Source organism: Alligator sinensis, unplaced genomic scaffold (assembly GCF_000455745.1).
Source record: "Alligator sinensis unplaced genomic scaffold, ASM45574v1 scaffold132_1, whole genome shotgun sequence".
In the NCBI taxonomy this organism is placed as follows: domain Eukaryota; kingdom Metazoa; phylum Chordata; order Crocodylia; family Alligatoridae; genus Alligator; species Alligator sinensis.
In genome coordinates this window covers 208,803-224,117 of record NW_005842776.1, presented here as the reverse complement: position 1 = coordinate 224,117, position 15,315 = coordinate 208,803, and the positions used below count along the sequence as shown (strand labels likewise).

General features: G+C 47.4%; 1 protein-coding gene across 2 annotated transcripts in view; it reads right to left on the bottom strand.

The window, feature by feature from the left end:
- Positions 1-534: 534 nt before the first annotated feature.
- Positions 535-15,315, bottom strand: part of KIF24 (kinesin family member 24) — a 36,818-nt gene continuing 22,037 nt past the window's right edge. For both annotated transcript variants that reach the window (XM_006034846.3, XM_025216942.1), the window contains 6 exons: positions 14,671-14,776; positions 9,658-9,729; positions 8,607-8,716; positions 4,943-7,387; positions 3,721-3,814; positions 535-2,159 (listed from right to left, as the gene is read on the bottom strand). In XM_006034846.3, coding sequence (XP_006034908.1) covers positions 2,019-2,159; positions 3,721-3,814; positions 4,943-7,387; positions 8,607-8,716; positions 9,658-9,729; positions 14,671-14,776 — 2,968 coding nt within the window. In that variant the 3' untranslated portion in view covers positions 535-2,018. The remainder of the gene's footprint in view (positions 2,160-3,720; positions 3,815-4,942; positions 7,388-8,606; positions 8,717-9,657; positions 9,730-14,670; positions 14,777-15,315) is intronic.

Here is a 15,315-nt window from a genome sequence, read left to right as displayed (position 1 = left end):
GCTCCCTGTGAACACTTGGCTCTGGGCTCCACCGAGTCCGTCTTCAGAACTGCTTCCCCTGGTACGTAGCAGTGTGACTTGGTAGCAGCTTCCAAGACGAGTGGTGTCTCCAAAGCCCCTCTGCTTCCCACACTGCATTTTTGTCACCCGTTTCTAGCCACCCTTTACATCCCGCCAGAGGAGCCCCCTCCCTTCCCACCTCCTTTCACTAGTTCCACACTGACCTGCCAGCTAGTAGCAGCACTTCAGACACCTGCTTCCTACCACTGTGCTAAAAGAGGGGGCCTGGAAACTACTGCAGGATATTGGTATCTAATGGCTTGTGCTCCTAGCAAGTCACTGACTGCTTATCTGCTGTAGCTTGGGCTGACTTTGCAGAATTCAGTGCGACTTCCCTTCTCACCACAAAGGAATTATAACTGCAGATCAGCCCTGCTGTCTGGAGTCCCCAGGTCCAGTCTGCCTCATGGCTTTGCTAGCAACAAATACGGCTGAGGCGTGACAAGATGCCAGGATATGAAACGGTAGGTGTGATTTTTTTTGCCTGTTAATCTGGAATCGGCTCAAGGTCAGCAACTTGGAGCTTGGAATGAATGACCGGGTGCTCGGCTCCCAAGGATAATCCACTCGGCTGTGGGACAGAGACCTGTCAGGGAAAAGGATGGTGGAGCGCTCTGAAGAGCTGCCGCATCATTTCTTGTTGCTTTGCTCTTCTTTTCTCTTCCCGAGCATGGCACTGAAGCTGTTCCCTTTGCAGAGCCCCAAACCTCGAGCTCATGTGAAGGGAGCTGAAAGGTGGTGGGGGCTCGTGTTGATGCCTGCTGCAGGCCCAGGCTTCTCGGTGTAGAGGACTGGAAGTTCCCAGATTCTCAGAGGACACCGTGTCTCTTTGCCCCCTGGCATTTATAGCTACCCATGGTATTCTGATCAGGCTGCTCTGGTTACATGCACCTTGGCAATGGGCATGCTGCGAGAACAGAGCTGAATGTGATTGCTCCTCAAGCACCTGATCTTAGCTGCACCTTCTTTAAGGTCACTTATGGCTTTGGCTGGTTGCATGTGCTTGCAGTTGGTGAACGGGATACAGGCGGGCCCCCCATCCATAGTGAATTTGCAGGGGTGTGGTTGATAGCTTGGCTGTTCTAGGTCCTGCTGCCTGCGCTGGGGACCAAGGGTGCTAACAGGCGTCCAAAGCCAATTCTCAGGAATCGGAGGCTTCCCACAGCTGTATCTGATCAATTCTGGACATCTAGGTTTGACCTCAACGGGGCACGGCAGAGTGAGCTGCAGCAGGGTACAGATCGACACCCTGTGTGCTGGTCAGTGAAGACCCTCTAGAGCAGCTGGCACGGACAGAAAAGCAACGCGATTGTCCAGAGAACTTCTGGTGCGTGTCCTCTTGTACCTCCACCTGCTGACCCATCACTTGTCTGTCTTGGCAATGCCCTTAGGGGCGTTAGTACTGAGCTCTCTCCAGAAGCAGTAAGGATGCAAACCAATCTCATCTTGTCTCAATTTTTATTAAAAATTTGCCTGCTTATTTATTCCAAGCAGCTGTTCCCTCCCATTTCCTCGCCTTCTTGGACAATGCTGTTTTCTTGGAAAGCTTTTGATTCTTTCTTTTCACTGACTTGTAGGCTTTCAAAGCACTTTTTCTTGCTGTGTTATTTTCTGGCAGCACAGAAGTGCCTTTAATGACTGGTGTGAATCCCGTTCTCCGTGAACCCTGTTGCTGCGCTGCGTGCTACAAGGCTGCCGAGTTATTGCTCTGAAGCACGTGGTCTCACCTTACAAAGACACCATGTAGAAACACAACGTTCTGGGCTTCCGTCAGGTCCTCAGACCGTTCATTTACCTACAAATCTCTCCGTGCACATTACAAATACACACTAAACAAAACAGCAACCTCCAACCCAGCCCCCCTGTTTGCTGCAGGATACCTGACACCCCCAGGTGAAACCACAGCTGCTTGCTTCCACAGCTGCTGAAAGCTTGGCATGGATGCAGCCGCAGGCGGGCTAAGATGACGTAGCTCTCTGCAGCGTGGAGTTGGCCCTGGGACAGGCCAAGTAGAGCTGAAGCTGGGCTCGCGTGCTTTGGATGCACTTGGATTTCAGAATCAGGATTTCATCCAGGTTGCTCACAAAGTTTTCAAAATCCTAGGGAGGAAAAAAGATCAACACAGTCAGCATTGGGGAACAGGGGGAGTGGGGACGGGGAACCTCATCCTCCTAGCCTGCGAGTGCTGAGGAGAAGAGCTGCTGTTCGGAAGCAGGCGGGGAATGCAGGTTCCTCATCCTGGTCCCAGCATAACAGCATTTCCCTAGGGAGGTCCTGACCCTGAAGGGGAACGAAGCACTTTTTGCAAGAGTCCTGAGACCCCGGATCAGCGAACTGCTGCTCCCAACCTTGGGGGCACATGGGAGCCAAGGGTCTGATGTGCCGCCGAGGCGGGGGGCCCTGATCAGCGGGTACCCGGCCACACATTCAATTTAAGGCATGATGGGAACCAGCCATAAAGTTCTTACCCAAAATGTGTTTAATAACGTGGCTTACTTCCTGTTTTATTGCACGAACGTGTGGTCAAGTTGCTATTTAAGACATGGCTAATGATGCCTGAAGTGTAACGTCTGCCAGGGGCTTTACTGCCCCCTCAGCCTGCTGACCTGCGGCAGGGAGCGCCAGCCCATCCTGTTAACCTCGCTCTGCTGCAGCTCTGCGAAGTGAGCTCAGAGCCGCTGGAGGCTCCGGATGACATCCTGTTTGGCAAATCGTCTTTGCACTGTGCAAGTTTGTGTTGGAAAAATGACATCTTAATTCTCCAATAATACCAGGGAAAGATTCTTCCTTGCCACTCAGGGGCAAACGACTAGATTTCAAGTCCCTCTCCACCGAGGATGGAAAAGGCGGATAAAACCTTAAGTTTTACAAAAGCCAAGGCTGCCACAATGCCTCTAGTCCACCTTTGCCATCAATGCAGGCTTGCTGAACTAACGGAGTACTTGGATGACTTATTCTGCCCCTTCCCAAACGTCCCGGATGCACTGTTCAAGAACAAAGCATCAAGTTTAGCGCAGCGCTGTCAACTAGAAAACACGACAGGCTTGTCATGTCGTGGCTGCCAGCCTGAGTCCCCTGAGGCAAACCCCCCTGCAGCAGTGCCTGCGATTTGTATTTGGAATTAAACTGGCTTTGACAATACATGAAGTGTGATCTTGAAAAGCCATCATCTTTGAAAACCCATGGCGATCAGGAGCGGTCCCAGATGTTTGGAAAAGGGCAAACATAATGCCCATCTTTAAGAAAGGGAAGAAAGAGGATCTAGGGAACTACAGACCAGTCAGCCTCACCCCAGTCCCTGGAAAAATCATGGAGCAGATCCTCAAGGAATCTATTTCTAAGCACTTAGCGGAGAAGAAGGTGATTAGGAAGTCACCAGGGATTCACCATCCATGCATGAGGAAGCACCTGTGTCTTATGGGTGCACTGATTTTCTTTTACTGACTACATTGCAACCCAGACACTAGTGACAAAGCTTCCTGGGAGACATGGATCTGAGATCCCTGGTAAGGCCAGGGCCTGGCAAGGTGGAGAGCAGCAAAAGCGCAACAGGAGGGGCAGGGCGGACGCTGGGAGCACCGGCAGTTGGACCGAGGAGGAGCTGGTGACGGGGGTCGCTGGGAGACATTTACACGTGCTCCACGAGCACTGGACACTTACTGCTGCTGCCACCTGCCTGAGCAAGCACTCTTCCTGCAGACGCAGGGCCGCCATTTCATCCAGCTGCTCTCGATGGGCTCGGATCACAGCCTGCCTGGTCAACACAACAGAAAGTCCTTGTGGTTACACAGCTCGTTCTCCCCCTCTGTGTGCTGTTGGACACTGGCAGTCCTCTAAAGAGAGGGCATCTCTGCTGAGACGACCCTGCCACTGGCTATACAGAGGCAAGATCTTCAGAGGGTGTAAAGTGATAGAACTTGGACTTCAATTAAACTAGGCCAGTTTCTGTCAGCTGAGGAGCTGACCCGAGGTGTTTAAGCTGGTGGGTACTTCAGTTGTAAGTGCTGTTTAACTGATCTTTGCAGTGCTGAAAATTACGGGAAGAACAGTCTGGGACCCAAGACTTTAACTGATGATCACTGACCCATGAACTGCACCCGCTAGCAAACAAGAAGGTGGTGCAGAGACTTCAGCACATGAACTCTGCATTTATACAGGGCCGCAGCTCTCAGCAGTCACCTCCTGCAGTAACTAGCCCCAAGCACAGTGCAGCACGGTAGTTTAGGCTGAAGGGAACAAACTCAGAGGTGACTAAGAGGTCTGTATTGGGAGCAGTGGCCACAGTCTCTCGGCCAGTAATAGATGGTGTGGCAGCCCATAGCGCCTTTGACCAGGTGGGAATCCAGGAGCAAAAAATGGAGGCCAACATCACCTTTAGGTTATGAACTGGGATGGGGAGAGTCAGGCACACCCTTTCAATACTGTGTGGATGCTGCAGGTGAGCCTCCTCCTATACAGAAATACCGCTTCTCTCAATGCGAGCTGAGCCATAGCTGGACTCTCGAGTGTGGCGCTCTGAACTAGGCAGTCTAGTCAGGTGCCGCTGTGTCCTGCCTTTGGTCTGAGCCAGATCCTGGAGCGCTGGCTATGTGTCTGTTTGGCAATGAGAGGACACTGTTCAGCCTTTGCTATCCTGGAGCACTGCATCAGGGACTTGACTTTACCCCTGGTTAGCTGGACTTGCTGTTTGCTATTTGTTTCTGTGGGGAGGCACTACTTACCTGACCTCAATATGCAACTTCATCTAACAGAAGAACTGGCTCCCTCTGAGTTTAGGAAGTACCTATAATACTGTACAAAAATACTTAGGCAAAGGCACTGTGTGCTCATCCAGTGTCTGTAACCTGTGCAATGCAAGCTAGAGGGGTAAATACAAACTTACTGTGCTTCTCCCAGGACTTCCATGGGCAGGTCTGATGTTTCTGAGGTATCGGTCGGGTCTCTGAGGATGGAGGTGCTCGGGGGACTGTTTGGATTTGCTAAGGATTTAATCTCTTTGGTAACTTCTGCAGCATCAAAGCTGCTTTGTGGAAAAAGACTTTGCACCAGTTTATTCTGAAGCAGCCCCAACTCCTCGCCACTGAATGACAACTTGAACATGTCTTCAGCACGGCTGAAGTCCTTCGGCCTGAATTCTGAGCTGGGCTGGAGCGGGCTGGTTTCTTGAGGAGGGGAATAGACTGTGCCCTCCCCACTCTCTTCATTAGGAATGGGTGGGGGGCTTGCAAAACAGCCCTTTGCAGGTGTGTCCACACACACAATCTGAGACATGGGGCTAACCCCTGTTGCTTTACCCAGGGTGGGTTTTCCTGGGCAGTTCAACAGGCTGCTGGGTGCATCTTCAGTATCAGCCTCATAGTGTCTGCTATTCACGTATTCGCCACACTTGAGATGACTAAGAAAGAATAAACCCTCCTTCTCTTCGCAGGGGTCTCTGGCTCCAGATCCAGAGTCTTCTGTCAAGTCTGCATCTCCAGGAAATAAAGCGTTAACAGACCCGTGACAGGCATTCAGCAGGGCTGAATCTTCCAAGCCGCAGCAAGGCTGTGGCTCAGGACAGGCCTGTGAAAGCCACATGTTCTCCGTGTGCAGGGTACGATGCTCAGCGCATTTCATTTCATGGTGGTACATTTGTTCCCCCAGATCAGGCACGCTGCCTACTGGAGAGGTTTCATCTCTAAGAAATGCTCTGGCCTCTCCCTCCAATTTCTTTCTGGGGCTGCAGATTTTCGTCTCCAGCATCTGTTTCACATGGATGGCCCCTTCCTGGGCAGGAAGGTGGTTCTCTGGATCAGCTGCCTCCTCATCGTCAAGGAGAGACAAGGTCAGAGGGGCCATCAGCTCAGACGTGAATTCTGACGACGTATTAGAAGCTGCATTTATCAGATTCTTCCCTTCTACGTTTCCTCCAACAGGAGCCAGTCTGCCTTTGATGGAGTCTTCCCTTTGTGCAGGGTGAAGATCAATCTCTTTGCATCCTACAGGCCCCGAGTCCAATAGGTAGGGCACACATGGACACTGTGTGTCCTTATCTGGGAATAAGGAGCTTTCACCAGGAGAAACCTGAGATTTCTGTTTGGAGCTGTACTGGCCGTGATCAGCTGACAAGTCTGTGTTGTCTTTCCAGCTCCAGACAAGATCTTCATGCAAGCAATAAGGCTTTTCTGCAGTCTGGTCACTCAGAGAAGAATCAATAGTCACGTCACCCTCTATGCTCCAGTCAGACTGCGTCCTCTTTTCTGCGTCTTTAATCGACTCCTTTGTCTTTGGAAATGAGGAGCCTTTGCTGTAATCCCAGCTGTCATCTAGTTCATGCTCTTCCATACGTGTTGCATGGTTGAAGAATAAGCCAGGCTTCCTGCAGACTTTCTGCTCTTCCTCCACTCCTTGTTCTCGCTGATGAAGGAAAAATGAAAGCTGCCTGCAGTCGCTGGGGTTTTTCGCTGTCTCTTGGGTACACACTGGGGAAAAAGAGTCCTCACTAAAATCACTGTCGTCCAGCTCTTCCAGCTGCATCCCATCTTTGCACTGTGCATCTCTGGGTGTCAGGCTCTGCTCTGGCTTAACCCTAATTTCCTGGGGTTTGTATTGAGCTAAAAATCTTTCTAGCGGTTGATAGTTCAGCTTCTGCTGGAGAATCGGTGGCTGCTGAAACTGCTGGTGGTAAAGACGCAAATGTTCTTCCCTTCCTTTCTGGTACGGAGAAAGGTCTGTCCAGGTTTCAAGGCACTGCTTAAGGAATGTATTTCCAGGGCTCTGACTGCTGTCTGATGGATGATTTATGTCTCCAAGAGAAAAGTCCTCTCTGGAAATGAGTTGCTTCTGGACAGGTTGCACTGTCTGCACTTTCAGGCATCTGACTGGCTGTTTATCTTGCATGCCGGTATCTCCTTGGCTCCTTTCTTTTGCTTCTGGGGTTCCAGCTGTTTTGACCACAAAATCCTTCACAAAATGGTTCTTTTCCGACAGCGGTGTCAGATCCATCTTTTTCTTCATGAGATGTCCTGTGGGGAGCATTCCTTTCACTGGACTGGGGTGATGGAGCCATGGTGAGCTGGCGTTTGCTTTGTGGGTATGACTTTTGTTGGCTCCTTTGGGGGTAGGGGAGAAAGGGACGCCAGCTGCATGGAACACAGAAGCACACGCCTTTGTCCTCACAGAAGTCAGAGGATGCTGGAGTCCCAGCTTCACCTTCTTTGGCGAGCTCTTCTCCCCACCCTGCACCGATGGCGAGTTCTGGATGCGCTTGGGAGACGGATTTCCGGCCGTCCGACGTCTGCTTGTGACAGGGGTACAACACTTCATTCCCTTCTTCAGCTCCTTTACCCTGTAAGCGAGGACGGTGCGTTGGAACATTCAGGGCATTCAAGTAATAATTTACAGTGATTTTAGCACAACCTCGTATTTTAGTAAGTGAATATTAAATTCGGTGTGATCAGTGGTGCTTCAGTTAACCCATTAAAGGTAGCACATTACCTGCTAATGAAATGCAGCACTGCTGTGGGGGTTGGCATCAGCTTTCTTAAACGGGGAGTGGTAACAGTACAGGAAGTGAAGAGCACTTCTGTCCAATTTAAAGGAAAAGGAATTGTATCTGCTTTTCTTTTCCTCCAAATCCCTCTTCAAGACCCAGTTCTACCTTAATTTCTAAGAAGGCTAACAACCCACAGTGAGGCAGTTGGTGATAAATGATATCAAGAGCTTTTTTTGATTATCCTTTCTTTTTCCTTCATTTTATGTCGCTCTTTCTCTTGATCTTTGTACAGAGCAGTTCATAATTTGTGCGTGCAGGCACATATAGGGGGCCTGAGAGAGGGTGCTGTGACATCAGAAAGCTTGATTATGTCTATGCCAACCATGCACTTGGGCTGAGTCTACACGAGACGCTGCCTGTGCAGTACCTCGGTACTACTGCGCAGTAGCATCACGTGGCACGAAGTGTGATGTGACGCTACCGTGCAGTAGTAATGAGCTGCTGCACAGTCAACATCACCTAAAAGCTGCCCGGTGACACGACTGTGCAGTCATTTAGTACTTGTGTATGCAAGTACTAAATGGCTGTGCAGATAACAACTGCACAGTCAGCGTCTTATGTAGATGCAACCTTGCTCCAGTAAAAGATAATCACCTACCAGAATTCTTGCCTATGGGCACAAATAGCACACTCGACACAGAATCACATCACAAACAACAATAAAAAAAAAAGTGGAGTTTCTTCAGGATGCTGGGCTTATCAATCCTACTGGTTTATGAAAAATACAATGAGATGTTAATCACTGCAACAGTGGTTTCAGATCACTGTTGAGATCTAAATGGTTTGTCATCAGAAACAATCATGTAAGAGACCCGGTGATGTAAGTGACCCAGTACATGGCAGTGCAGCAGACAAGGATGTTGTTTGTTATCTGTTAACTGCATTTCTTGCTCTTAGACCCTGTGGCATTTACTAGCACCAGCAACCAACAAAAACCATTTCATTACACACACGTATCATCCATTATTCCTTTAGGGTGCTCCAATTGGGAAACATAATCCAAGTTACTCACCTGTCAGCATACCGCAGTGTGTTCAAGGTATGTTCTGTTGCTATGTGGCTAGGTGACACGCTGGCTATCATACACGTCTTGGAGTTCCCAATGAAAGAATCCTTCAGTACCTTGCAGGGAAAGGAAAAATGCACCTTCTTAGTAGCCAGCGTATTTCTTCTAAACTCTCAAGCCAAATTGTTTAAATCTTAGGGGGCCTTTTAACATCACTGTAGTGAGCCCAGGAGTACTGCTGAGAAGACTCCCAGGGAAGTGGTCCTCGCCCCTACCTTGGGCAGATTCAAGGGGAGGTTGGATGATCACCTGTCTGGGGTCTTGTGAACCCAGCATTCATTCCTGCCTGTGGCAGGGGGTCAGGCTAGATGATCTGTTCAGGTCCCTCCTGACCCTAGCTACTATGAAACTATAAGACTGTCCCATTCAGATGGAAATTAGGCAGTGGAGTTGGTTGGATGTAGCCCTTAGCACATGCCCAGAACTGCTCTCCAGCTCTGTCTCAGGTGCTCTTCTTGGCATGCACTATGCGCTCTGCTAACCACCTGCATTGCCTAATATCAGGGCTTTGGCATGTGTTGGGCAGTGTGTGCTTCTCAGCAGAAACCGGTCCTTAAAGTAAAGCACTGTTAATCAAAACATGCACGATGGCTACTGCATGCCAGGGGCAAGATCACTGCGAGACAATGGGAAGGTAACCAACAGTCAAGAGTCTTAAGTGGATGGCTGCAATGGGAACTGCTGAGGACGGCTGGTCCACACAGCTCGTCACAGGAGTTCACACGGGAACAAGAGCAGTTTATTCTGAGATTTAGTAAACTCTGACCATAACATTTCCTACGGAGTGATCACATGCACATTTGTTTCCAGCTGGCATTAGTACCATGAAAACTGGCCTTTCCTCAGACTACCATCTAAACACATGCTTGGAAAGCATGTGCCCTTCCCCAAAGGGTTATCAATATTAAGTCATTAAAGTCAGGATTATTCTACTTTACTACTTCTATTTCAGCTCTTCTTAGGGGTAGTACCCACTACTGCCTTGGCTTTGGTTTACCTGAGTCAATTTGCTTTGCCTGAAAGGAGTATGTGCGTGTTCCTGATCCAGAGCCCGAATGCACTCCTTCAACTGCAATAGAGAAAGAAAAATGAGCACAGAAGGAGAGCATGATCCGGCAGCTGCTACACAAGTGGACAGCCGCTTAGCACAGGACAATCACAGGAAGTGCACAACAGACTACTGCTGACATTGCGAGCTGTGTGAATGAAACTCTCCTGCCCTCTGCCAACGTTTTCACCCCCCCGCTCGAGAGGACCCACCAGTCAATCGGAACGGTTCTCCATGCAGCCACCAGTATTCATGAACCACCCCGAAAACAGAATGCACATTTCTGATGGTCCCCAGCTGCAAGCAGGAAGAACCCTGTCACATACGTATGCTCTTGTTTTACTATCAGGTCATCCTTTTCTGTGCGCACACAACACAAACACCTGGGGCTGCTGCGAAGCCGCCACGGACCCAAACTGCAGATGGAAAAAGCTGCCCTGCAAGTCTTCAGGCAATCCAAAGACAACAGGACTTTCTCAAGATAAGTATTTCTAGAGTAGCATTGCTGCTGGCAGTGTTAAATGTTCAAGTTAGCGCCTGGCTTTAAAGTCCTTCTGCACTGAAAGGTTGATCATTGCTTTTTAAAGAAAAACAATAGTATTATTTCTAGTGGGGCAGCCTGAAGGGGCACCAGCCAAGGATCACACATCTGTTATATGACAGACTATGCAGATGTGCAGGGATGACAACCCATGCCCATTTTATAATCTAGATTATGACCAGATGCCACAGTGGAGGAAACAAATGGGAAAGATAAGGTAAGAGAAAAGCAAGTCTCTTCTTTGATGGGAAGTGAAGCCCTAAACTCAGCACTCAAGGAGTCGGGACTTTAAGGAAACAAATAAACATACAAGTGAAAGTAATGGTGAAAAGTGCTGGCCCTGAAGCCCGTACCGTCTGTGCATCCCCAAAAGACATCAGTGGCCTGTGCTTCCTCATTCTCAAGAGCATGGAAAGCTACTGGCTCCGAAATCCATGGATGAGCCACAGCTGTTCATCTATGATTGCCATTTTCAAGTCAGTTAGTCTGAGTGAGCATTTCACCAGCCCGTTGTGCCAAAAGTCCATTTGACAGATTAACGGCATACACAAAAATGCCACAAGCGAAGCAGCGGGGCTACTGTTTCAGCACAGTGGGTGGGGACGTAACCACAGACCTTCCATTAAGATTAATGAGACATGAACAGCTAAATGCAACTCTGCTTTCCTGAAAATATACCCATTATCTATTTCTTGTTAATCATTCTTGGGAAGAACAGCACATAATCCTGGAGAAACATTTCCCTCCTGATTTACTGCTTGCCTATTAAAAGGCTGACAATTTCAGACATTAAAAAGTGCATGTCTTTGTCCCGTGCCTTTACCAGCACAAACAGAAGAGTGTCATGCTCCAGAGCAGACTTTAATGCTTTCTACAACCGGGGGAAATGGACTGTGCGCCCATTGACGCAAGCCATTATTAGAGCAACTACATGGAGAGTAGGTATCATTAGGCAGATTACAGCCCTGTAATACTGACAATAACTTGAGATTTCCACAGTGAATGGGACAGTGTCCAGTTTAAAAATCACACTGTTTTCTTAATTTGGAGTTTTCTAAATTCTGTTAGAAAATACCCTTAAAAGGACTTTAGCTGAAAGACTGCCTATTTATGCTATGGTTTTAGACTACTGCCCATAACCATAGTGCCTGAAATCTTCCATATAAAAATCAAGAGGCATAGTGAAATCCCTATCAAACTTCACTATTCACAGATTTTTCATTGGGTCGTAGGATGACCTACGTAGGAAAATAGGGCTGGAAGCGACCTCATGAGGTTACCCAGTCCAGAGGGCTTATGAGGCCCCTTCCAGCCCTCTGCTCAGTGTAGGATCATCCCTGACTAAACCATCATGGACCACTGAGATTACCTGAAGCCTGCACAGATGTACCCAAGCTAGCTTTATGTCCTGGACAGATGACACTGTTGTGCCAATCTAACATTGGGTTTGTATATCAGTATGAAATAAATGGGCTCCAGAGAATATAGCCAAGCAGTTCATCTGGGCCAGCTGCTACCAGTAGGCAGTATTACAGTGCCTTGCCTTCTAGGTGATAAGAGTTCACCTCGGAGCAAACAGCTGCTCCAGGATGGAAGCACACACACAACACCTACATCACTACAATGTACACAGATGCAGTTTTACCCCAGATTTTCCTAGGATAATTCTACCCTGAGAGTTACCCTGGGATAGGCAGTTATATGGTCTGTCTGCTCCTTGTTTAAGCCAGTATAAAAGCTGCCTGTATTGATGTACACAAGCAGTCTGTGTGAGCCCTTAAGCCAACTCAGATACGGCTAACAGCATGGCCAGGGCAGTATGGAGCTTGGTGAGGACTGACCACCCAGCTTCTGGGGGGCTTTGCTATCTGGGTTTAGCTCTATGCTGCTTTGGTACACTGCAAGCATTACTTGAGCAAGCTAGTTTAGAGCTAGTTCAGATGCATCTAAATGTACTGCAGTCACGGCAGTGACTATACTGCAGTCGTAAGCAGTCATGGCAACATAGGTGAGAAACTCATCCAACAACTTCAGCAATCCCATCACCTCTTCTGGAGCTACAAGGTATATTTTGGAAAGATGTCCCGCCTTGACTGCAAAACGCCAATGCATGAAGAACCCGTTTACAAGTACATTGTTTCACTAGCTAACTGCCTTACCGTTAAAAAGTGTGTGGTCCTTCTTTCTCTTGGGGATTAAAAAAAAAAAAAATCCCTGAATTTGGGGGGGTTCAGCAGCAGGTTTCTGCAATCCCTGCTGGCAGGGATGGTTAGAGAGGGAAAACTTCTCTGACTCTGGATCCAAATAGCTGTGGAACGCACAGAGTATTTAATTCATTTTTCCTTTTGCCAGGTTTAGTTCATTTCCCCTCATTTCTAGAGCCTGTTCACACAGCAAGAAGGGAAAGAAAAATATTTTGAAAAAAATGTGATTGTAAAGCTGCAAGAGCTGGTAGGAGATTCACAGGCAGGCTTTACTGCTTTTAGCAGGAAATCACCTTTCACTTACAGTTTTGAAATTCACTACAGTCATGCTGCCCGTCTCTCTAAGTGCCTATTGTAAGGTGCCTATAAATGTCTCCATGGCCTTTCCTTTTGCCATGATGAGTCTCCTACTCATTCGCAGCCCTGAAGGAAGTTTTTTTTTTCTGGAAAGTGTGATGGAAATCCATTTAGACTTCTTAAAGACAGTCAGGGATGACTCGAACCATTTCTGGTTTTCAGAGCCATAATTTTGCTATGAGGTGATAAAATAAAGACGCTGTGTTTGTGCATTACAATAAGGTCTACCAGACAAGTGATGTGAAGTGTAAAATACAGTTTGCTGTTTATTCAACTAAATGGGGATAGAGTGGTTTTAGGAATGCTGGCTGAAGCCTTGCCTGACTTCTGTGCCATTCACTTCAGTTTTAATGTTTTTTATCGATAGTTAGCGTAGTAAACTCTCGGAGGTTGGTCCAAGTATTGTTACTGGATGCTAGACTACACTTATGTGCACACAACTAGTGCTCAGGCCACTGCCGTAATGACAGCATGTATTCTGCAATTCTAACATGTCTTTCAGAGTTTTTACAAACCAGCATTAAGCCTCTCAACTCTGAAAAAGAGAGAGGCAGCCCCCAGTGCAGGTGGGTGCCCTGGGACAAAAAACTATGGTCGCCAAGGTTGCACAGTAAGGTTGCCAATGGAGGCTGTCTTAGACTTCAGACATCCCCTGAGTTAATCACTAGACTGGAATGTACTTGGGGCTTGTCAAAATGCTGACGTGTGCAGTAATCCAGGGTGTCAGTTTTGGGCACACGAGCTACTCTGCACTAACTCTATGCGAACCCTCCATGCACGCACAATCTTTTGCAAGGTGGTTTGCACTGCTTTCAAAGTAGAGAAAGCTGTTTCACACCTAGAGCACACTGAGAGAGTTCCCTTGGAAAGTCTGTGGAGAATACACACTCATTTCCCTGTCTGGAAAAAGCATCAGTCATCAATGGGGCTCTGTTAATCTGGAGTAAGGCAGTGGGTCCCTTCTGCACGGCTTCCAAATCCAGAGAAAATTCAATTTGATTTGCTGTGGCGTTGTCTGTATTTCCCTCCACGTCTTCCATCATTTTATTGCTATGTGCATCTCAGTGTAAAGCTACTTATTTTGAAGCATTCATCTCCTCCTACTCCTTTTTCTTACCCCCACTTGAACTGCTAAATCCTAGGGTTCTTCTTACACATCTTTCCTTTGTGACATCAGAAAAGCCTGAGTTCAAGTAGGAAAATAAGCATCACGAGCAAACACATTTTTAAAAACAAAACATCCCAATTTCATGCAAATAGCCCATGATAGGAAAAAGCATCAAATGGAATAAGAACTTACTACACAATACTGAACACTTTCTGTACCACGTTTACCTGGTTATGAGCATGTACTTAAAAAATAATGGTTTCTCATCCCATAAAATTCTTTTCCTCATTAATTTAACATGGCTGGAAGGCAATTTAATTGTCAGCTCTTAGTACTATCGTTTTCTACTAGAATCTGTCTACAGATTACTCTGCTTTTCTACTACTCAGCCTAAAAAACAAGCTAAAATACTGTGTTTTCTCAGATACAACATGGAACTTGCCCCCAAACCCAGCTGCTGGAAATTGGGGTGTGCATTATAATTGAGGACATGTGGTAGCAGCAGTTTCTGCTGCTTAAGACTCTGTCAGAGGAACCAGGAAGTAAAGCTGCATGTGCTCCTTAGCTGTTGGCTTGGGATACTTTCTTTTCCATCCTCACCCCTTCAACCCAGTGGTTTTTAAGGAAAAACCCTTTTTTCTTCATTCCACTTTTGGAAAACAAAAATGCATGTTTTATTTTGGGGCATGTTTATGTGAGAATATATGGTAATAATTACAAAAAAAGTTTCTCCATAAACGTTAATAACTTACAGCTAAAAGACTTTGGTTTATTTCTGCTCCTTCCATTTTTGTCTGTCGGTCTGAGTCTCTGGCATCAGCTGCCCTCTCGCTGCCGGCCAAGTCAATGAACGAGATCCTAGAAAAACATAGATGCATTTTTTTAACCGGCCAGCAGCAACGCCAGAAGAATGGCAAGACATCACTGCCATAAAACAGGATGAAATACCTACTGCAAGTATCTCACAGGCATCACAGTAACGAGATACCAGCAGCTACTGGAAAAGCACAGAGCATTCTGGCACTGTAACAGACACTCGTAACAGGAAGTCTAATTACTGATGATGAGAATGCATCATGGCTTAATGGATCAAAGTGTAGTACATCCATATCTCTAGATGACCGCAGTGCTAGTCACTTCTGAGCAAACATGGATCACTTGGAAAAGAATGACTTTTTAAATCTCCTAATTAAGATAGATGTTTATTCCAGTGTACCTGTCCTCATTGGATGGAACTGCAGCGTGGCTCAAGAACTGAGCTACAGTGAAGCAAGTAATACATGGCATCATCAAGTGGTTTCAGAGCCAGTGTTTCTGCTCTTCTATTCTTTGAGATTTCTGCTAGTCCTCCTGTTTTCCCAGTCTTTTCTCTCTGGGTACAAGTTGTTTAACTGCTG